Genomic DNA, 24,151 nt, shown 5'->3' on the forward strand with positions numbered 1-24,151 from the left:
GTAAAAGGCTGAGGAAGGAGTTGACTCATTTTTTAGGTCCACCAACCCCATGTGTGCTGTACTGACTGCTTGACCAGTTTTGACTCATTTTCTTTGCTTCACACTTCAGCTTTTGCTTTGGACTGTTTTCCTGGCTTTAAATTACAAATACTTCTTAACCTCTAATCTCTCTCTATTTCTATCTGCTTAACTTGTAATCTGAATAGACTTTTCTTTTTGGAATAAGTTGTTTAAAAAAATAATAAAGAGGTATAAAAGGGTATACAGAAATACAAAAGTAAGTGTCTTTGTTCAGACAGCACGGCTACATGGTTTATGTCTTCTTCTAGAGACCTTCTACACACATATGAGCATATATTCCTCACTTTCTTCCTAATACAAGGAGTAGCTGACTCTGCATAGTTAGGTATCTTTGGTTTTTTAACAGTACTTTCCACTGTTGTTTGACATCTGTCCATAGATAGATACCTCATTTTTTTTAGAAGGCTGCCTGTTTTGCCCCTACTTGCAGATTTTCTACTCTGAAATCCCTGATGGTTGAATCCTGGCTTCAGGTACTACCTTGACTGTGCCCTGCCCTTTGCTCGAGCCTTTCCTTAGTTGTGTCAGTCCTTCCAGGATCATGTCTGTGACTTTTCGTCTTCAAATTTCCCTCGTATCTATTAACTTTTTTAAAGAAATAGTTGATTTACAATGTTGTGTTAGTTTCTGGTGTACAGCAAAGTGATTCAGTTATATGTATATATTAATTCTTTTTCATATTCTTTTCCATTTTAATTTATTACCAGATACTGAATATAGTTCCCTGTGCTATACAATAGGATCTTGTTGTTTATCTGTCCTCTATATATTAGTTTGTATCTGCTAGTCCCAAACTCCCAATCCAACCCTCCCTCTATTAACTTTTATTTTAGCTTCCTTCTTTTCCCAACCTCTCTCCCCAAATGGAAACAAAATTTTAAATAACAAAAAAGGTGTACTTCCATGAGGTATTTATAAATAATTGATTAATTGAGCTTAATATTCTTTCTTAGTCGCTTAGTCTTCTGGTAGAGGCAAAGGAGCTGTGGAATGCCCTAAGGTTAGAAGCAGAAAAATGGGAAATTGTCCAGTATTCATAACTGGTCTTTAATATGAAGTTGACATCTTTTTTTGAATTCTTGAAATATATATTATCTCTTTTTACAATATTATACTGTTGATTCTTGAACATTCACCATGGGTGTGAACTGCGCAGGTCTATTTTTTGCGGAGTTTTTCAATAGTAAATATTACAGTATCAGACGATCCTTGATTGATTGAATCCAAGGATGCAGAAGTGAGGATATGGAGGAAGGGAGTATAAGGAGGACTGTAGGTTATATGCAGATTTTTGACTGTGCAGAGTGTTGGCATCCCTAACCCCTGTGTTTGTTCAAGGGTCAACTGTATTATAGAAAAAAGATTCTACCTATAGAACACATTACTACTATTTGCAAGTAGGATCTTTTTTGAATCTTAGGGAGGAATAAATTGCAGTGAAAAATGAGAATTGGCTTTGTGTGATGTTTGCTATTGTCATTAATTAAATTTAAGTTTGGTCATTTACTTTCTTAGAAGAGTTTTTGTTTATTTTTGATTGCTTAAAGCAACATTTCTTGGAGTTAGTGTAAGCTATGACTGGATGGTGATGCCTCTGTCCTGGAAGTGTGATTTATCAGAGATACATAAGATAGTGCCATATTATGTGATGGATTTTTTTGGGGTTTTTTTTGGTTGATACATAGCAACTGTAGGAAGTTTTAAATCAGAGTGCATATTTTGGGGATGAATAAGAAAAATGTAGATTTGTTTTATTGTTCTTACATTCATCTTCAAAGCATTTCATTTGGGGCTGTGTTCCTAGGAGAGCAGCCGTTTATATTAGGGAATTTCTCAAGGGTGCAGATCATATCCTTCACTTCTCATGTCTTCAGTGAATAACATTGTACCTGGTATTTAATAGGTGTTCAATAAATGTGTGTAAGACTAAACGAAAGAGTCACCAAGTAGGCACTAAAATCATTTTATTCTACTTATAAATTTATTGTAGTATGTGGCAGTGTTCCATAATTTAGTAATTTTTTTTTTAACCAACCTTTGTAGGTGGTGGTTTTAAGATAACAATTTCAATTTTCCTAAGTTTTCTTATGTTAAGGATGATCAGTACGAAATTCCCTTTGTACTGGTCTTGGAACTCAGGAGGTATGACACGAGTTACAGATTTGCTTGCAGTGTTGGGATGATATTGTGGTTAAACAGTCATCCTAAAGAAACTGAGCTCATGTGTGAGTCAGCAATAAATCATGCAGTATACTATTTAAAAATCATTATTGCTGCAACTTATCATTGATCAACATATCAGTATATTAAGGGAGAAAAGGAAAGTTTATCTTTGTCTAGCACTGAAGAGTTAGAATTAATATTATGTCATGTCAACTGACTGCCACCGAACCTAATGTAAAATTGAATATTGATTCCTTTTGAAAATAATTTTTTAAACATTTTTATCAGTGTATACAATGTGTTTGGCATTAATTGATAGCACAGGAGAAACCCTTGATGAGGTTTAACTAAATTTTATTGAGCATCCATTATGCGTGATAATCTGAAATATTCATTAATTAGTTAATTTCTAGGCATCAAAAGCTTTCCCTTTGGAGGGCTGGTTTTTTGAAAGATACTGATTGATGATCTATGTAAGCAGTATGTAAGCAGTATGTAGTGACTTCTAAGATAATTTAAAAACCTAAGGCAAGAAAAAGAGTTAAATATAGGAAAAAATAATTAGGGGTAAGGCAGCATGGCTCTCTCTCTCTCTCAGGGTTAGGAGTTGTGGAAGAACTTTTGTGGCTGTCTAGATGAACTTTTGCTGCTGTCTTGTCTCGTGTTTCAGGTTATAGAAAGTTTTAACTGTTGACAGAGGCACAGTTGGTTGCTGTGTCTAATTGTCAGTGAGCAAAGCAATCAGAAAAAGGTAGCTGATTAGAATAAAGCAGTTATGTCCCCTTGGGAAACCAACAAAACCTTAAATGGTAACTGAAACTAACTTAGGGAATAACTTTTGCCTGTATTTATGAAATGAGGGCACATCTTATTTTTCTCATTTGGAAAGTATGTAAGCAGAATTGGAAAATCATTCAGGTCCCTTTTTTGACTTTCTGGTCAACTTTACATAGACTTAATAGAAATCTTACTTATAGGGAAGTTTTCTGAAACATAGAGAAGGCTCTTCAGTATGTCATTTAACAAATGCCCATCAGGCCTGGTCCTGAAAGCTGGGAGTACAGTGGTGAGCATCAAAGATATCTTCTCTGTCTTCTTAAAGCCTCCAGTTTAATGGGGATACAGAAAAGTAACTAATTACAAGATAGCGGGGTTATGTAGTATAGATGTATAGGGTGCTCTGGGGAATATAGGAGAAGAATTTTTTTTTTTTTTTTTTTTTTTTGCGGTACGCGGGCCTCTCACTGTTGCGGCCGCTCCCGTTTTGCGGAGCACAGGCTCCGGACGCGCAGGCTTAGTGGCCATGGCTCACGGGCCCAGCCGCTCCGCGGCATGTAGCATCTTCCTGGACCGGGGCACAAATCCGTGTCCCCTGCATCGGCAGGCGGACTCTCAACCACTGTGCCACCAGGGAAGCCCGAGGGGAAGAATTCTTAACAAAAAACAGGAGGAGTCCGAGAAGGCTTCCTGGAGGAAATGACATCTAACCTGGAATCTGAAGGATTGCTAGAAGTGAGCCAGACCAGGGAAATGAGAGAATGTTATAGGCAGAGAGAAAAAAAACATAGGTGAAGGCCTGAAAAGTAAGTGAGAGAGAATTTGGTGAATCCAAGGACCTGAAAGAATTTTGGTATGCCTGGATCAAAACAACTGTGTTTGTATGTGTGTGTGTGCATAGGTGACGTGAGGGTGGTGGAGCATTTGTGATTGATAAGTCAGGCAGTTTCTCTTACATCGACCGCCTAAGAGTCGCGCTGTAAGAAGCAACAGCCTCTCCTCCTCCTGTCTGCCATCTGCTTGGCAGCCACAAAACAGCAGCTATCATCTCCATCCATGTCGTCCAGGCTGGTGTCCAGATCGGCAGTGTTTGCTGGGAGCTCTGCTACCTGGAACACGGCATCCAGCCCGATGGCCAGATGCCAAGTGACAAGACGATTGGGGGAGGAGATGACTCCTTTAACACCTTCTTCAGTGAGACAGGCACTGGCAATCATGTGCCCAGGGCAGTGTTTGTAGACCTGGAACCCACGGTCATTGATGAAGTTTGCATTGGCACCTACCACCAGCTCTTCCACCCTGAGCAGCTCATCACAGGCAAGGAAGATGCTGCCAATAACTATACCTGAGGTCACTACACCATTGGCAAGGAGATCATTGACCTCGTCTTAGACCCAATTCAGAAACCGGCTGACCAGTGCACAAGTCTTCAGGGCTTCTTGGTTTTCCACAGCTTTGGTGGGTGAACTGGTTCTGGGTTCACCTCCCTGCTGATGGAGCATCTGTCTGTCAATTATGGCAAGAAGTCCAAGCTGGAGTTCTCCATTTACCCAGCCCCTCAGGTTTCCACAGCTGTAGTTGAACCCTATAATTCCATCCTCACCACCCACACCACCCTGGAGCACTCTGATTGTGCCTTCACGGTAGACAGTGAGGCCATCTATCATCTGTTGTAGAAACCTTGATGTTGAGTGCCCAACCTATACTAACCTGAATAGGTTGATAGGTCAAATAGTGTGGAGCCCTGAATGTTGATCTGACAGAATTCCAGACCAACCTGGTACCCTATCCCCATATCCACTTCCCTCTGGCCACATATGCCCCTGTCACCTCTGCTGAGAAAGCCTACCATGAACAGCTTTCTGTAGCACACATCACCAATGCTTGCCTTGAGCCAGCCAACCAGATGGTGAAATGCGACCCTCTCCATGGTAAATACATGGCTTGCTGCCTGTTGTACCATGGTGGGACATGGTTCCCAAAGATGTCAGTGCTGCCATTGCCACCATCAAGACCAAGCATACCATCCAGTTTGTGGACTGGTGCCCCACTGGCTTCAAAGTTGGCATTAATTACCAGCCTTCCACTATGGTACCTGGTGGAGACCTGGCCAAAGTACAGCGAGCTATGTGCATGCTGAGCAATACCACAGCCATCACTGAGGCCTGGGCTCACCTGGACCACAAGTTTGACCTGATGTATGGCAAGTGTGCCTTTGTTCACTGGTACGTGGGTGAGGGCATGGAGGAAGGAGAGTTTTCTGAGGCCCGTGAGGACATGACTGCCCTTGGGAAGGATTATGAGGAGGTTGGTGTGGGTTCTGTTGAAGGAGAGGGAGAGGAAAAAGGAGAGGAGTACTAAAGTTAAAATGTCACAAAGGTGCTGCTTTTACAGGGAAGCTTACTCTGCTTTAAACATTGAAAAGTTGTGGTCTGACCAGTTGATTTGTTCAAACATTTAGAGAAGAACTAACACCTATCCTTCTCAAACTCTTCCAAAATATAGCAGAGGGAGGAACACTCCCAAACTCATTCTACGAGGTCACCATCACCCTGATACCAAAACCAGACAAAGATGTCACAAAAAAACCAAAACAACAGACCAATATCACTGATGAACATAGATACAAAAATCCTCAACAAAATACTAGCAAACAGAATCCAACAGCACATTAAAAGTATCGTAAACCATGATCAAGTGGAGTTTATTCCAGGGATGCAAGGATTCTTCGATACATGCAAGTCAATCAATGTGATACACCATATTAACAAATTGAAGGAGGAAAACCATATGATCATCTTAATAGATGCAGAGAAAGCTTTCAACAAAATTCAACACCCATTTATGATAAAAACTCTCCAGAAAGTAGGCATAGAGGGAACTTACCTCAACATAATAAAGGCCATATATGACAAACCCATAGCCAACATTGTTCTCAGTGGTGAAAAACTGAAACCATTTCCACTAAGATCAGGAACAAGACAAGGTTGCCCACTCTCACCACTATTATTCAACACAGTTTTGGAAGTCCTAGCCACAGCAATCAGAGAAGAAAAAGAAATAAAAGCAATCCAAGTCAGAAAAGAAGTAAAACTATCACTGTTTGCAGATGACATGATACTATACATAGAGAATCCCAAAGATGCTACCAGAAAACTACTAGAGCTAATCAGTGAATTTGGTAATTTAGCTATAAAATTTGGTAAAGTAGGATATAAAATTAATGCCCAGAAATCTCTTGCATTCCTATACACTAATGATGAAAAATCTGAAAGATAAATTAAGGAAACACTCCCATTTACCATTGCAACAAGAAGAATAAAATACCTAGGAATAAACCTCCCTAAGGAGACAAAAGACCTGTATGCAGAAAACTATACGACACTGATGGAAGAAATTAAAGATGATACAAACAGACGGAGAGATATACCATGTTCTTGGATTGGAAAAATCAACATTGTGAAAATGCCTATACTACCCAAAGCAATCTACAGATTCAATGCAATCCCTATGAAACTACCAATGGCATTTTTCACAGAACTAGAACAAAAATTTCACAATTTGTATAGAAACACAAAAGACCCCGAATAACCAAAGCAATCTTGAGAAAGAAAAACAGAGCTGCAGGAATCAGGCTCCCTGACTTCAGACTATACTACAAAGCTACAGTAATCAAGACAGTATGGTACTGGCACAGAAACAGAAAGATAGATCAATGGAACAGGATAGAAAGCCCAGAGATAAACCCACTCACATATGGTCACCTTATCTTTGATAAAGGAGGCAAGAATATACAATGGAGAAAAGACAGCCTCTTCAATAAGTGGTGCTGGGAAGACTGGACAGCTACATTTAAAAGAATGACATTAGAACACTCCCTAACACCATACACAAAAATAAACTCAAAATGGATTAAAGACCTAAATGTAAGGCCAGACACTATAAAACTCTTAGAGGAAAACATAGGCAGAACACTCTATGACATAAATCACAGCAAGATCCTTTTTGACCCACCTCCTAGAGAAATGAAAAATAAACAAATGGGACCTAATGAAATTTAAAAGCTTTTGCACAGCAAAGGAAACCATAAACAAGGCAAAAAGACAACCCTCAGAATGGGAGAAAATATTTGCAAATGAAGCAACTGACAAAGGATTAATCTCCAAAATATACAGGCAGCTCATGCAGCTCAATATCAAAAAACAGCCCAATCCAAAAATGGGCAGAAGATCTAAATAGACATTTCTCCAAAGAAAATATACAGATTGCCAACAAACACATGAAAGGATGCTCATCATCACTAATCATTAGAGAAATGCAAATCAAAACTACAATGAGGTATCACCTCACACCGTCAAAAAATCTACAAACAATAAATGCTGGAGAGGGTGTGGAGAAAAGGGAACCCTCTCGCACTGTTGGTGGGAATGTAAATTGATACAGCCACTATGGAGAACAGTGTGGAGTTTCCTTAAGAGACTAAAAATAGAACTACCATACGACCCAGTAATGCCACTACTGGGCATATACGCTGAGAAAACCATAATTCAAAAAGAGTCATGTACCACAATGTTCATTGCAGCTCTATTTACAATAGCCAGGACATGGAAGCAACCTAAGTGTCCATCGACAGATGAATGGATAAAGAAGATGTGCCACATATATACATGAAATATTACTCAGCCATAAAAAGAAATGAAATTGAGTTATTTGTAATGAGGTGGATGGACCTAGAGACTGTCACACAGAGTGAAGTAAGTCAGAAAGTGGAAAACAAATACTGTATGCTAACACATATATATGGAATCTAAAAAAAAAATGGTTCTGAAGAACCTAGGCCCGGACAGGAATAAAAACGCAGAAGTAGAGAATGGCCTTGAGGACATGAGGAGGGGGAAGGGTAAGCTGAGACAAAATGAGAGAGTGGCATGAACATATATACACTACCAAATGTAAAATAGATAGCTAATGGGAAGCAGCCGCATAGCACAGGGAGATCAGCTCCGTGCTTTGTGTCCACCTAGGGGGTGGGATAGGGTGGGGGGAGGGAGATGCAAGAGGAGGAGATATGGGGATATATGTTTATGTATAGCTGATTCACTTTGTTATACCGCAGAAACTAACACACCATTGTAAAGCAGTTATACTCCAATAAAGATGTTAAAAAAAAAAAAGATTGATGAGTCAAGGTTAGCCCCAACTCATTTTTTTTTTGGGGGGGGATGCTTACTGGGAATAAATATATACTCTCTACTGAATATAACTGTGTAACTGGGACTAAAGAAGAAATTGATACTGTTTTTGTTTTTTTATGGTTGATTGAGAGAACCTGATTTCGAGATGCAGTTTTACGTTTTTACAAATAACTTTATGTTGTACGTTCTAGTTATATCTTCAGTAGAATTCTTAAGCTAATCCTAGTTCAGATTATTTCTGTGTCCCTCTTCAATCCTTTTTAACTACCTTTAGAGGCAGAATTGAATTTGTAGTATGGGTCTAGCTGGTCTTTTAATTTATAATTAAAGTGCAGAATTTTCCCATGTTTTCTTCCGTCTGGTAACACACCCACCTACACTTACCGAGAACTATATGTAGATCAATTGGAGAGGTTTATCTAAAGTGTTTTTTTTATCATCAGCCTACCTCTCATAGTTTGTCAGTGACTTATGAGGTTAACTATGAACTAAATATATTAGCACTTTATTGCCAATATATTTTGTAATGTGAAATAAACTAGAGAAGTGTGTGCGTGTGTGTGTGAGTGTGAACTTACTTTTATACAAAGTAATACCCAAGCTATCCTCTGAATCTTTAAAAATGTGTGTTTTCTGATTTTGCAGTAGTATGGTCTAGTGGACCAAATTATACCTTGAGTTGGATTGGGAAATAGTGGAAGTTATTTTATATATATGAAGTTATTTTATATATATATATATATTTATTTTTTCTCAGTAGAAACCTGGATTTATAATTTAGTTCTTCTAGAATTTAGGTTCATATTTTCTTTCATAACTCTCCAAGATAGGTTTGGTTTGTTTGTTTTAAAAGATGAATAAACCAAGGTGCAAAGATTATATAGCCCTTTAAGGTCACACGACTAGGTGATAATCAAAATTGGAATCTCTGAAGACTTCGTAAAGTTCTGATAATGTGGTAATCTTGTTGCAGTAGAAATTTGAGGGCTGGCTTGTCTTCAAAATGATAAAATGCAACATGATGATTAATACAATAATTAAATATAAACAGATTGCAAAAGATTGAATCAGAAATGCTTAACCTTTATGGATCCTACAGTATTAATTATGCTACTGAGATGGTGTTTATTCTGTAGTAGTCTTGGAGCTTAATAGTCACGTGCTTGTTGAATGATGGAACACTGTGCACCTAGATAGTCTTAAGTATTTTTCAGGACGCTTTTTTGTCCCCTCCTTTTTTTTTTTTTTTTTTTTTGTGGTACTCGGGCCCCCCACCACCGCGGCCTCTCCCATTGCGGAGCACAGGCTCCGGACGTGCAGGCCCAGCAGCCATGGCTCACGGGCCCAGCTGCTCCGCAGCACGTGGGATCCTCCCGGACCGGGGCACGAACCCGTATCACCTGCATCATCAGGCGGACTCCCAACCACTGTGCCACCAGGGAAGCCCTCCCTTCTTTAATTTAAGTCAATATTATTATCATTTTTTGAGGAAACCAAAGGCTCCTTAATTAGTGAACACTGCAGATCACTTTTGTCAATTTACCTGCGTCAAAGACCTGTAGGAAGTAGTGACAGAAGATCTTCTATTTGTGTTTTATTTTGAAGATTTAAAGAGTGCTTGTTGCTGTTTATTTTTTCTCTGCCTTTTGATCTTCCATCATAATAATGCTTAGATTCCATAGATCGGTGGCAATTCTTCAACGAATATTTATTGAGCATTATTAGAGCTGAACACTTTTTAGCTGTAAATAAGGCAGGCTTGATCTTGGCTGCCTTGGAATTTATAATCTAGTGGAAAAGACGGGCTTTAAAGTAGTAATTATATCAATATTTAATTTATTGCAATTAGGGTGAGTTTTTGAGGGAGAAAGTCTTTGAATAAATTTCTAGTGGTATTAAGAGACCTAACCAAAATTCAAAACCGTGGACAAGGATTCTTTACTCTCACTGAATGGCCATAATCCCACGTTGGCCCAGAACCCGAAGTAATTTAAGCTGAATTTAAAAAGAAAGTCACAGACAATCCTGTGACACAGTTTTGACCTTCTTTAAGGAATCGGGGAAAGTGTATTACTCATGTTTACTTCCTAATGTGAAAGAGAGCTGGAAGAACCAGCCAAAAACTTGGGTTGGGGTGGCATTTAATTCTTCTGTTCACACTCCAGGTCTGTTGAATCAGAATCTCCAGGAGTGGGTCATGTACATCTTTATTCCTCGGTCATTGTGATGATCAACCAGATGTTGGAACCACTGTTAAGATAGCCCAGGAATTGATTGGCTGCTGAATTAGAAAAAGACCATCAATTTCAGCTGTCCTAATATCCAAATGATAGTAGAATTTTGCTTAAAACTTAGTTTATAACTTAGTTCTGAGTATAGTATGGTAGACATTGGCAATGCCCGTATTTTGTTTTTAAAGAGTAAAACTGCACCTTTGGATTGTCAACAGTGGTTGCCCAGTTTAAAACTGCATGTTAAAGTTACCTTTTGTGTTAAGTTTTCTTTTCTTTTTTCCTTCAGGAACTAAACAACTTAAGCATATTTTATTAAAAGATGTGGACACTATTTTTGAATGTAAATTATGCCGCAGTCTCTTCAGAGGATTACCAAATTTAATTACCCATAAAAAATTCTACTGCCCACCAAGTCTCCAGATGGATGACAGTAAGTTTTATTCATATATTCAATTATGCATTTTGCTATGTATTCTTATACTACGCTATACATTTATGTTAAAATAGTATCGATGTCTAGTTACAGATAATATATTGATAGAGAATAAGGTAAAATACTTGACTCAATGTTATATTCAGTTTCTTAAATAGATATTTTAATATCAGTGTTTTTCATTTGGATTTTGCTAAAAATATATGAGGTTAGATTTTTGAGTATATTTGTATTAAAGTATTGGATATATTTGAATGTTTATATGGACTATACAGTTTATATCCAGGATTTTTGTAATTTAAAATATTAATGCTTGATGAGGGTGTTGGTATTTTTCCTCCTTACTTCTTAAAAACTTGTTACCAGATATGACTCATCATTTACTTAGATTCTCCTTAAGTAAGTGAGAAAGTTGGAAATAGAGCAAAGAATGAGTAAATGAGTTGATTTTTTTGGTAATTGTAGAGAGCATTAAAAAATACTTGTTGATCTTTCTAGTGTTTTCTGGGTCTTGATTTGAAGATCAGTTTTATTCTCAGTGAAGTTTATTAGATAAGTCATTTTATCAGAAATTAGATTGTGTTATGGGCTAACCTGAGATCTGAAATAGCTTTATGTGGTAAAGGCAGGTAGTAGCCTAACAAAGTCTTTGTGGAACCAAATGTTTGTTGAATTAAGCATATTGTCTCTTCTCTGTATGATTAAGTTGCAGTATATATAATGGTATTATTTTCTTGCTTTAAAGAATAATGTAAATTCCTTAAAATATTTTAATAAGTAATAGGTTACTTTCATTATTTCTTGTTCAGGGATTTAACTCTTGTGGACTTACAAAATATAGAATTTATTTTGTTAGCTTGATATTACAGTTGCATTATGGATTTTGTGCATTTTTCCACTTAACCTTTTTGGGATGGAAATGGAATGCAGAGCTCCAAATATCGAAAGTACTGCTTTAATTATTAGCATGAAGCTGATTTAAAGTGTATTATAGGGACATAGATGAAACAGAAATTTCATATTTGTCTGGAAACTTTCCCTACCACTGTTAAATCTTATTACACTTCTTTTTATCCTTGAAATATAAATGAAAAGGTAGTCTATAGAGATTAGTTTCAAATCTAACCTTTTAATTAAAGAACTAGTAGGAATTTAATTTTCTGGTAGTCATTCTTTGTTACTTTTTGGTGTGAAATAAAGTTTAGTTGAATTTTAGAGGGAAATAGATAAATGGATTTGCTGTATTATTGTGCACTGCAATACTTATTCTAGAAATACTTCTGTGAAAGTATAATTCTTCTTATAGATACCACTTTATCCATTTTAAAAAAGAAAGATTAGTAGACTAGAAGAGCTATGATGAGTCATTTCTTGATTTATAATTAGATACCAGATTTGATGCTATACTTGTAGCTAGATTTTAACATTTTAGGTAGAAACATAACCAGTGTTAGACAGCTCTGTTACAATAGGAATATTAGGTTGCCTACAGATGGTGTAATTATTGCACAGATAAATAAAACTAGCTCTGTTTTTGGAGTTAATCTGTAGTTTTTAATCATTTGTTTTAATAGGTTGCCATGTTAAGAAGACATGTAATAGGACTGAATTTAGCAAACACTTCTATACATCCTGTCATTCATGTTTATGTATTTTCCTATAAATCGTCTTCATTTTCCATAAGATGTTCAAATGTCCCTATACAATTAGATGAGATTATTTATTATGGATTAAGTTAATAGGAATGCTGTTATATTTTCTAAAAAAATAATTATTTTTATATGTAGTAACATTCTTCATGGTGTTTTATCCATCTTGGGTTATGAGAACTTTGATTTGCCTTTGCTAGCCTAAAAATATGAAATACTATTTTTATTGTTTATTGTACCCATGTGCTTAAATATTTTATATTAAGGGCCCTTATTAGAAGTAACTCTTCAGATTGCATCTATTCCTTAACATTTGTGTACCATGATGAGATTGTAAATTAAAGCAAATTTTAATTTAATTAATACTTGTTTTTATACTCATAAAATACTGAGAAGTAGATAATGCTCTTGTAAAAATAAATGCAAACCAGTAATATAATAAATTTTAAAATAGAGGTTCATAATACATTTAAAAATATTAGAGGGCTAGAGCAGGCTAATTATTTCAGATTAAAATGTTGTTTTTTCCTTAACAGACCTTCCTGATGTAAATGATAAACAAAGCCAAGCCATAAGTGATCTCCTAGAAGCCATATATCCAAGTGTGGACAAGCGAGAATACATTATTAAGCTAGAACCCATAGAAACGAATCAGAATGCAGTTTTTCAATATATTTCAAGGACTGATAATCCTACTGAAGTCACAGAGTCAAGCAGTACTCCTGAACAGCCTGAAGTTCAAATACAGGAAACTAGCACTGAACAGTCTAAGACAGTTCCAGTTACAGACACAGAGGTGGAAACTGTAGAGCCCCCTCCTGTTGAAATTGTTGCAGATGAAGTTGCACCTGCATCTGATGAACAACTGCAGGAATCACAGGCTGACTTGGAAACTTCTGACAATTCTGATTTTGGTCACCAGTTGATATGTTGTCTTTGTAGAAAAGAATTCAATTCCAGACGAGGTGTTCGTCGTCACATTCGAAAAGTACACAAGAAAAAAATGGAAGAACTAAAAAAGTACATTGAAACACGAAAGAATCCAAACCAGTCCTCTAAAGGACGCAGTAAGAATGTTCTAGTTCCATTAAGTAGGAGTTGTCCAGTATGTTGTAAATCATTTGCTACAAAAGCGAATGTAAGGAGGCATTTTGATGAAGTTCATAGAGGACTAAGGAGGGATTCAATTACTCCTGATATAGCAACAAAGCCTGGGCAACCTTTGTTCCTGGATTCTGTTTCTCCTAAAAAATCTTTTAAGGCTCGAAAACAAAAGTCGTCTTCAAAGGCTGAATACAATTTAACTGCATGCAAATGCCTCCTTTGCAAGAGGAAATATAGTTCACAAATAATGCTTAAAAGACATATGCAAATTGTCCACAAGATAACTCTTTCTGGAACAAACTCTAAAAGAGAGAAAGGCCCCAATAATACTGCCAACAGTTCAGAAATAAAAGTTAAAGTTGAACCAGCAGATTCTGTAGAATCTTCACCCCCTTCCATTATCCATTCTCCACAGAATGAATTAAAGGGAACAAATCATTCAAATGAAAAAAAGAACGCACCGGCAGCACAGAAAAATAAAGTTAAACAAGACTCTGAAAGCCCTAAATCAACTAGTCCGTCTGCTGCAGGTGGCCAGCAAAAAACCAGGAAGCCAAAACTTTCAGCTGGCTTTGACTTTAAGCAACTTTACTGTAAACTTTGTAAACGTCAGTTTACTTCCAAACAGAACTTGACTAAACATATTGAATTGCACACAGATGGGAATAACATTTATGTTAAATTCTACAAGTGTCCTCTTTGCACTTATGAAACTCGTCGGAAGCGCGATGTGATACGACATATAACTGTGGTTCATAAAAAGTCATCCCGTTATCTTGGGAAAATAACAGCCAGTTTAGAGATCAGAGCTATAAAAAAGCCCATTGATTTTGTTCTAAATAAAGTGGCAAAAAGAGGCCCTTCAAGAGACGAAGCAAAACATAGTGATTCAAAACACGATGGCACTTCTAACTCTCCTAGTAAAAAGTATGAAGTAGCTGATGTTGGTATTGAAGTAAAAGTCACAAAAAACTTTTCTCTTCACAGATGCAATAAATGTGGAAAGGCATTTGCCAAAAAGACTTATCTTGAACATCATAAGAAAACTCATAAGGCAAATGCTTCCAATTCACCTGAAGGAAACAAAACCAAAGGCCGAAGTACAAGATCTAAGGCTCTTGTCTGGTGAGGAACAGTTACAGAGTTTTGCTTTTTTCCCCCCATCGAACTAAAAAAATCATTTGACCATAATTTATAGCTGGTTCCATTTTAACACATTTGCTTCCATATATCTTACGGCAGTGGGAACTGCAAGAGTAATGTGCATATCGCATTTACCTCTTCAGTGACCTTTATTCCAGTGGCTTGGGAACAAAAGTTAACTTCAGAACTTATCTTCCACAGGACAATGCAATATAGTTATAGGTAGATGGCACAGGGTCAGTGATTTCCTCTCAATGTTGTAAAATATATACATTTATATTGGCTTATGTTTACAATAGAAGTCTTCTGTTTAACTAACTTTGCACAGGTTTAATTTGATTCAGTGACTTAGTCTACTAATTAATACATTGTAGGAAGTTAAGTATATTAGAATGAATTTGTGAAGGCAATAATTATAGGAAAAAAGTCTTTTGAGGCACTGTAATTATTGTTAAATTAATCTGTGACGGCTAAATAAAGTGCTGCACTCAGAAAAAACAATCCCCAAATTGAATTTAGAACAATTAGCATTTATTATTTACGTTTAACATAGTGCTTCCAGGCAAAGGGGGAAACGATAAACAAAAGTTTGGGTTTATTTTTCCTTCTCCTTGGGAGTATGTGTTAGTTCCTGTTTTTTAGTTTTTACCTTTGGAAAAAGTGATTGTTTAGGTCCCTGATCCTCTTATTTTTACCTTTTTGTTTAAATAAAGTTTTGGTGATCATTTCAACATAGGTAATATTATTAAGGAGGTTTTTTTTTTTTTTTTTTCTCCTGTGGTTGTGTGTTGCAAGAAAAATAAAATTCCTATTGGGAAGAAAGAAAAAAATATTAGTTTTTTAGAGGGTTTTGGAACAAATGTAGATTTTTAAAATGCAATATGAACTAAGGAGTAGACTCCCTGTACTTGTTTTTGCAAGTCTCTCTATATTTTTAAAGTTTACCTTCAGTACCTGTGTCCCTTGTATTAATGCATTTAATATATTTAATTAGTATTAAATTAGTTTTGGATTCAGGTTCTAAAGCAGTATACTTAGTTTGAGTGCTCAGTAGGTTAAATGTTGTGGTTTGATTATCACACATTTTTTTATTTGTGTGGAAAACTTGAGATGAAACCATCCTTTAGAAGTCATTTACTATTGTATTATTTTGAAAATAAGGTTTTATTGGTAAACTCAAAAGTGTTCATTTATTCCCATTTCTCCTCAGATAACTTCAAGTGATGTACGAAAAGGTTTGGAGTTCATTTTTGTGGAAAGACTTTAAATTGGTGTTAGAACCACTAAACATCTTCAAATGGTACTATGAGGAAAAAAAAAGAAAAAAATTTGATAAATATATGACTGTAACTGCTGTTTTCTGACTAAAATAATAACCATCTAACCACTTGTTTCTAAGGCACTGCCTCTTCCAGCACTTTCAAGTAGCTGTGACATTTTGTATTGTCATCACAGTCCATCAGCTAACCACCCCTGTGCATTTGGTCTACAGTTTCTACAAAAATGTTGCAAATTTTGTTTTCCAGCAGTTTGTTGATTAAGTGATCAACAATCTGAAGAAAATACCACCACTGGTGATTTTTAATTATCAAAGACTTTATAAGTTAGCGATTTTAGTTTTGTTCCACTTTATTTGGCAGAATTTTTATTGGATTGTACAGATATATAATTTCCTAGTGAGCGTATGTTAGGACCAAAAGACAAATCTCAACACATTATAAATATTTAGCCTACTAAATATTTGTAATTATTTTTACATCCATTTATTTCTAACTTGTTCTATAGCACTTAAATGTTTGAAAATTTCATTCTAAAATATATACTATAGGAAACTTCCGGTTCATTTTCATCCATGGATCATCACATTCTTCATTTGTAAACATCTGAGGTTTTTATGAAAATTAAACATTCCCCTATTTTTCTTTAAGTTTCATACAAAGCACTTTAATGATAGATGCAACTTAATTTTTCAGTTTTTTTTTTAAAAGACCCCACATTTACTAATGTTAATATGAAGGTAATAAATAGCTTACTGCTATTTTATGGATGCAGACAATCCCTGCACAACCACTTCTTATAATACTAGTTTATTTCTTTACATATTGCTAAAAAAGGAAGATTGGGGTATAAACCCTGATTCTTTTTCTCTCCCAAGTAAAATCTTAAATGACCACTTTAGATAATATTTGATCCCTACTGTAAAATTTAGAAAATAATGAATTTTTGTCCATTTTTGTAATCAAGATTTTAGGGAAAACAGAAGTACATCTATCTTTAATGAAATACTGGACAGGTTTTTGTGTAATCAATATTTTGTACTTTTTAGGGAATATTTTATTTTTTAGTAATTTTTGTCAAATTATAATTTTAAAAGGTACAGCAGAGAATATACCATGTTTTTATATAGGTTCATCCCTGTACTTAGGAGGGACCCTGTCCATCTATATACTTTTTGTATAAAATTTTAAAATGTTGAAGATCCACAAGGTCATAATAAAATGCTTTCATAGCTAGAAAAACATTTACCCTTCCCAGTGCTTTGCACTAAAATATACTGTGAAAGGAAACTAGAAAGACTGTAACTGTTGCTGGAAATGTTCTATATTGAATGTACATGCTCTTGTTGGAAAAATGTACTATATGTGATGGAAATAAACCAGACTCGAAGTTATTTCAGCTAAATGTGCTTCAACGAAGGTGCATTGGTTGAAACTTAAATGTTTTATTATCAAATTTAAATTTATTCAGTGACTATGAGCAGCTACACTTGAAATTTATCCTGATAGTTTTATTTTTAAGAATTAGAGTAATAATTTCTCTTTAATTTAAAAACAGATTTACTTTTCCACATATGGAAAACTTGTACTTATAGGTCTAACTTTAATGATTAATAGTGTAATATATTTAGGGAACTAAATGTGTAGGTGTTATTTCATTTATAAACCATCTTCATTAGTTGCACGTTATTAAACCTGTATGTTTGACTTTTGCAAGGTGTTATCTTTTATGCATTCCTACACACAAGACATATTCCAAAGATATTTTCCAGACTTAGGTACCTATAACAAATGGAAAGATATGAGGATTCCTAAAAAGCTTGGGGTAGCTCTTTGCTGCAGCCTCTCTTGTGTATGCTGGCCTTTTCCTTTCTGCTTTACTTGTTAAATACTGTAGGGAAGAAAGAGAAATATCCTGATGGTGGTGGTGGAGAGCCCAATTGCTGCAGTTCCCTTACTTTACTCACCTGTTTCCACAGGACCTTTCACATACAGTTTGTCTCCACTGTCGTAACTTAGAGCCACAGAGCAGGAGTTTAGGAGGGGGCATCAAGGGTTCCAAGGACTATAAAAATATTTCATCTGGGTCATAGAGAAAAAAATAGCATTATGTCAGGACGTGTCTAAATTAGAAGGGCTTAGAGAGATTAAGAATATTTTATCATAATAGCCAAATTAATGGATCATGGGAAGCATAGAGACTAAACTAGGACCAGTTAAGTAGAATGAACAAGTAAGAAGTGATTAGAAATTCTTTGTTCTTCCTATTCCTTTCTGGTCTTCATCCTTTTTGGTTTTATTTTGACTCTTGAGGTTTGTCATCTCAGAGGATCAGGCTTGAGGGTCTTGAGAAGAGGCCTAAGAAATTTGTGCCAGAAGCTTTTCTACACACAGGCTGTATAAGCAAGTATTTATAGTACTTTTTGTTGTCGTTGGGGGGAGTAGTGAAGCAGGTAAAGAACCATCAGAAACTCCTTATTTTATATTAAGACCTATTTCTGGCTACAAATTACATCCACTTTTGCTGCAGTTTGATCAATTGAGAGTTCTTCTATAGAATTCAAATCATCTTCCTTCCTGAAGATACCTTTTATTCCTAAATTTGGTGGAAGAGGAGAAACAGTAAAAGGTATGGCTTGCGCTTCAACTTCATAAGTTTGTATAGTGCAAGCAAAAGCTGGATGAAGTATGGCTGATACTAAGCAGGTGGTTTTTTTTTTTTTTTATGGCCACGCTGCCCAGCTTGTGGGATTTTAGTTCCCCCATCAGGGATCGAACCCTGGCCTTCGGTAGTGAGAGTACGGAGTTCTAGCCACTGGACTGCCAGGGAATTCCCTAAGCAGGTGTTGATTATAACATGCAAATATACCTTGAATGCACAATAACCACTTGGGGGGTTCATGTCTTTTTCCCCTCTTTACTCCCTACTTCAAGAAGAAAACCTTGAATGTATACATTCTTGAGCAATATATAAATTATCCATCCTTAACTTTTAGCCTAGTTTTATATATATATATATATATGAGCCAAATTTTCGGTTGACACAGATTGCTTGTATTGTTGAAAAGTACCTTCACATTTTTTAGGAATATGTATTTGTTACATTGCCTTATGGTCAGTAGGCTGTTCTACTCAGTTTGCTTTAGAGAGCCTGTGGATGCAGTAGTGGGGAGTTTTGTGGTTTTGCTACGGTTTGAGGCTGCAGGTATAGAAAGAGGAGTTTCCCAGTAGGTATTATGGCAAGTAGGTATAGAGATAGAAGCACAAGTGAATATCATTTCCTGCTGTGAAGTTGTAAAAGATCTCTTTGAATAGCATGACCACTGAAAATGAGATTTGAAATGCTTCTAAAACTTCAGAAATTAGGTCTTCAGGTTTCCTGTAGTGGCCCTTGGAAATATTCTAGTTCCTTAGTTAGGAGTTTTAGAATTTACTTTTCTAATGGAATCCTTAGATTATCAGGATTATGATTCAGACACAGTCTCGTAGTTGATCAGTGGCCGAGCTCTAAGATATGGGCAGCATGATGTTGACTGTGGTGTTAGACAGAATCCTTCTGTACTCTATGCTATTCTTTTTCTCTTCTCTGACTTCAAGAGCTAGCGGAAGCCTCAAGATTGAAAAGGAGTAAGGATCAGCAATCTTAAGTACGGCTGTTAGTTGTTTGGTTTCTAAGGCATAAAGCACATGTTAGATGGCAGAATAAAATGTGTTTCACTTAAAGTCACCTACAATTATTTTGGCTTTTCTAACTTTCTAAATTCCTTCCTTCTCTCTTATAATTTGTTTTCTGTACCCTTTTTCTTTGACCTCAGTTCTGAGCTTCCAGCTCTTTCCTTTTTTCTCTTCTGGTTAATTAACAGATCATTAGTACCAAGATAGCTAAAACATTTTTTTGAGAAGGTAAGAGTGTGGAAAAACAGCTCATTTCTTCCTGAATCTTTATCATTCTACACTTGTCAGGTTTATTATTTATTTTGAAGTTCCTTTCTCTACATATGTTCACCACTATCATACCACAAACAGAGGGGAACATAATGAGCACCATAGGTGCATCTGGTTCAGAAAGTGCCCGGAGTTGGAGATTGTGCTGTTGTGCCCACCCAGCAGAATTAATTTGCTTGATTGTGTATTTTTGAGGTCAGGGACTATGTCTTGATAATTCTGTTTAGTGCCTAGCACGTTTTCATGTATATCCAGACACTAAATAAATGTTTGCTAATGATGTTGAAGTAAGTAGTAGCCTTTTCCATCTGAATTGTGCTGTCATATACTTTGAGGCTTTGGGTCTTACTTTCCTAAACTTTTATTATCTCAATATTGATAGATTTAATTTATTTTAGAAAGTGCCACCAGTACTAAAATGAGAGTTTATGATAATAAAGAGAATTCTTAGTATTAGTTGATAGTAATTAACATGTATAGAGTGCTTACTATATACCAAGTGCTTTGCTAATCCTTTATATGCATGATGCCCCTAATCCACCAACAGCCCTGTGGAGTAAGAACTGCTCCTTCATCATGCCCACTTTACAGAGTAGAAAAATTGAAGCTTAGGGAAGTTCAGTGGTTTACTCCAGTTCCCATAGCTAGTAAATTATAGAATTGAGACTTGACACTAAGTCTGACCACAAAGCATGTTCCCTTAATCAGTGCACCTTATATATGCAGATTTTATCATTTGCAAAGTACAGTCACTACATTACTTGCTGGCAGTTTGGTGTAATGATCTGGAGCTAGATTCGTTGGTGAAATTTTTGTATCCACCATTTATTTCCTGTGTGACCTTGGGCAAGTTCAGTTACTTAAGCATTCTGTATCCTAGTTAACCTCATTTATAAAATGAGAATAATATTTCTTACCTGATAGGGTTGTTCTGAGGAGAAAATGAAAAATACATGTAAAACAGGGTGGTCCTTGTCATGTTACAATAAATGTTAGATATGATTACTATAAGTCATTTTCACAGTATAAATGTGCAACTTTTTATTACCTTGTAAAGTTAAGTTTAAATGGAAATGTGTGCATTAGAAGAGAGTTTATTGCTACGCATCAGATTTTAACTGCTGCTTTTGTGTTTAACTGGGAAATGAGGACAACCAACTATATTATTATTTGCCACCAATTTTCTTCTAAGCAGCTATTACTAGTTTATCATTTCTACTCAAGTTTTTCATTTATCTTGAAAAGGTATTAGGTAGTTTTAAGCACATTCATTGTTTAGGCTTTGTTTTTATCATTACTCCTTAGGACAACCCATCTGTCTTAAAATTCTCTTAGTCTGTTCTATCACACAATATTTTGGTTTTGGTCATGTGTAAAGTATTGACATGGAGCAAATACTAACTGAGTAACATAGTTCAAATATTTCTATGAAACTAAAGTAGATATGCATTACTATTTGAAAGCAAGCATTTGGTTGTGGAAAGAGTGGATTCTTCAGGAGAGCATTATTTGGGCTAAGTCAGGAATTTCTTTGGTGAATGTGTCATGAAGAAATAAGAAATGGTACTTTTCAAAAGTCTTGCCAATAATAGGCATTAGTGACAGTACTCCACATTTCACTTGAGGCCCAAGTACTGTTAAATTATCTACCAACAGGGTTTAACCGTACATCTCCCTGTTCTTGATCTTGTTTTTTTTTAACCATAAGATGACGATTTTAGAAATTTTTGTGTCTAGGGTTAATTTGCAACACCAGAGAACCTTTGTCCCTAGGTTTGGATGAACTTTCATATCTTGATCTGCAGATCAAGTGCTGGGGTCCCAACACCTGGGTTGTGTGGTTTCTTAATGATTCTGATACTCAAATTCTTATGTCAGGTATCTGAGCATGTTTCTGGCACACAAAACATAGTAATGTTTAAACAGTAGAATGAGGTGGTTGAAAAAAATAGGCAAACCAAAACAAAAAAAAAACGCTTTGAATGCTTGAGCAATAATGACTTGCAGCCTCTCTGGGTGTCCTGCTCCTGTATAATCTGGTAACACTTTCGATGCAAGAGCATGTAATAATGTTATGTTCAGAGGAGAAATTATTACACAAAAATGAACCCTAAATGCATAGAACTCTCTTTACAACCCAGGTTTTGAATATTAGTTTTTAATTCCTTCTATCCGTGGAATTATCCTGAGAATAAATTAGCTCTGAGAAATGGAACTGTGGCTTTTAGTCAGTCTTTCTTTCTAAGCTGTGCAAAAATATATTTTTTTAAAAGTTGAGACTCTTCTTGGCTAAATTGATGCTTTGGTAGACTTAAACCCCAAAGTACTGGTTGTGTCTGGTAGTTTTTATTTTGGATGGGAAGAGAAAGTGAGGAATAGTTTTCTTCTAAGAAAAAAAAATAGCCAAGTACTAGGAACATTGTGTGCACAAGTGATTGAATTACATGAAAAGAAATTAACTTTTAGGGAAAAGATTTTTATATAGTGTTCTTGGGTTTTTGTCATATAAGTTGTTAGGGTCGTTCTGTATAAGCTTCTGCAGGAGAGTGGCCATGCCATTTTCATGCCTTTTGTTCATTAGATATTTACTAAGTTCCTTTACTAAGAATTAGTATTAGTTCCTTTACTAAGAATTACTAAGAATCCAACATGCTGGACATTTGTAGATGTTTGAGACTTTCTGAGCTTTATTCTCCTTTCCTTTGAATGGGCAGCCTTTGAGGACATAAGGTAGGCTCATGGGGCTGTCATAAAGATAGAGGGAACACGCTTAGTGAAATTTGTGAGTCGTCATCAATATTTATATCCTCAAGTTAAACTTTCCTCAAAACGTTTTCATGATTTTCCAGTTTGCCCTTTCTTTGCCTTGCTGTCTTGACTAGTCAGCTGTTGTTTCTTATGATTGTAAGTGAACACAATCACTTAGTTACCATGAAATTTGGATACAAACACACACCAGAGGAAGAAACTTTTCAAGGAAATGGTTTTGTTGCTGTAACTGCCCTGGATCTCTTTTCAGTTTCTAAGTGTATAATTGTAATGATATGAATTGTTATTTTTTAAGGTTTAAGATACTTCTTTGAAGGTCATTTCTTTCTAAAACAGTTAACTAGAGCTAAAGAACACAATGTCTTCAAACCACAGATTCTACAAGATGGAAGTAAGACCCACAGTACTTGGATTACCAGTCACCACCCAGCTTGCCATGCCATCTCATTGCAGGTGTGTGAGTGCATGTGTGCCCGTGATAGAGCATTGTGCTATGTGCTTGCTGCTGCGAGTGCAGGGTTTTAGTTGGTCTGTAGCTGGTCAAGAGAGGTTCGTTAGAGAGTGCTGTGTGGGGAACTGAGACAGAAGGGGCCAGGCCTTAAGGGAACCTAGCAGTAATTGTACAAACTGGCTTCACCATATGGATTTCAACCAGTTAAAGAAGCCGGAAAAAATAATGCTACTCTAGGGACTGGGTGTTGCCTTCTTAGGAGCAGGAGTATGGCTTCTCTGCTGCTATTAGGCTTCTCAGACTCTGCTTTTTTTTTTTTTTTTTTTTAACATCTTTATTGGAGTATAATCGCTTTACAATGGTGTGTTAGTTTCTGCTGTATAACAAAGTGAATCAGCTATACATATACATATATCCCCATATCCCCTCCCTCTTGTGTCTCCCTCCCACCCTCCCTATCCCAGCCCTCTAGGTGGTCACAAAGCACTGAGCTGATCTCCCTGTGCTGTGCGGTTGCTTACCACTAACTATTTTACATTTGGTGGTGTATATGTGTCCATGCCACTATATCACTTCGTCCCAGCTTACCCTTCCCCCTCCCCGTGTCAGACTCTGCTTTTACTTTAAAAAAAAAGACACTAATTACATCATTTGATATCTTCTCGGTGTGGTTATATAACTGCCTCATTATTTCCACTGCTTGCCTCTTCTGTGTCTTTCAAGTATTTTCTTTCTCCATATAGCTTGAATTTAGACTTCTGTAAGAGAAAATCTGATTGGTTCAGTTAGGTGCATTCTTGTTGGGCAAATCTCCCATGCTACGCCTCTTCGTAGGTTGCTGGTCATAGGTTGCTCTTCAGAGGTTGGCTGTTCCTGGGATAGGTGCTCTCTGTGGGTCCTGTCGTTGGTGATCATGGTAGCAGAGTCAGT

At 36.3% G+C, this 24,151-nt stretch overlaps 1 protein-coding gene and 1 pseudogene across 4 annotated transcripts in view; both read left to right on the top strand.

The window, feature by feature from the left end:
- ZNF800 (zinc finger protein 800) overlaps positions 1 to 24,151 on the top strand; it is a 52,485-nt gene that overhangs the window by 8,946 nt on the left and 19,388 nt on the right. The window contains exons 4-7 of one of the 4 annotated variants that reach the window (XR_007479057.1): positions 10,737 to 10,880; positions 13,069 to 14,761; positions 15,990 to 16,079; positions 23,146 to 23,223. Coding sequence is in view for 2 of the 4 variants with exons in the window: in XM_004265481.4 (XP_004265529.1) it covers positions 10,737 to 10,880; positions 13,069 to 14,761; position 15,990 (1,838 nt within the window). In the remaining 2 variants the exon portion in view is untranslated. Of the gene's footprint in view, positions 1 to 10,736; positions 10,881 to 13,068; positions 14,762 to 15,989; positions 17,769 to 23,106; positions 23,126 to 23,145; positions 23,224 to 24,151 lie in introns of those variants that run through there. The other 3 variants (XR_007479058.1, XM_004265481.4, XM_049714483.1) reach the window with 3 other exon arrangements.
- LOC125965319 (tubulin alpha-1A chain-like) lies at positions 549 to 7,369 on the top strand (annotated as a pseudogene).

This window comes from Orcinus orca, chromosome 9 (assembly GCF_937001465.1).
Source record: "Orcinus orca chromosome 9, mOrcOrc1.1, whole genome shotgun sequence".
Lineage (NCBI taxonomy): Eukaryota > Metazoa > Chordata > Mammalia > Artiodactyla > Delphinidae > Orcinus > Orcinus orca.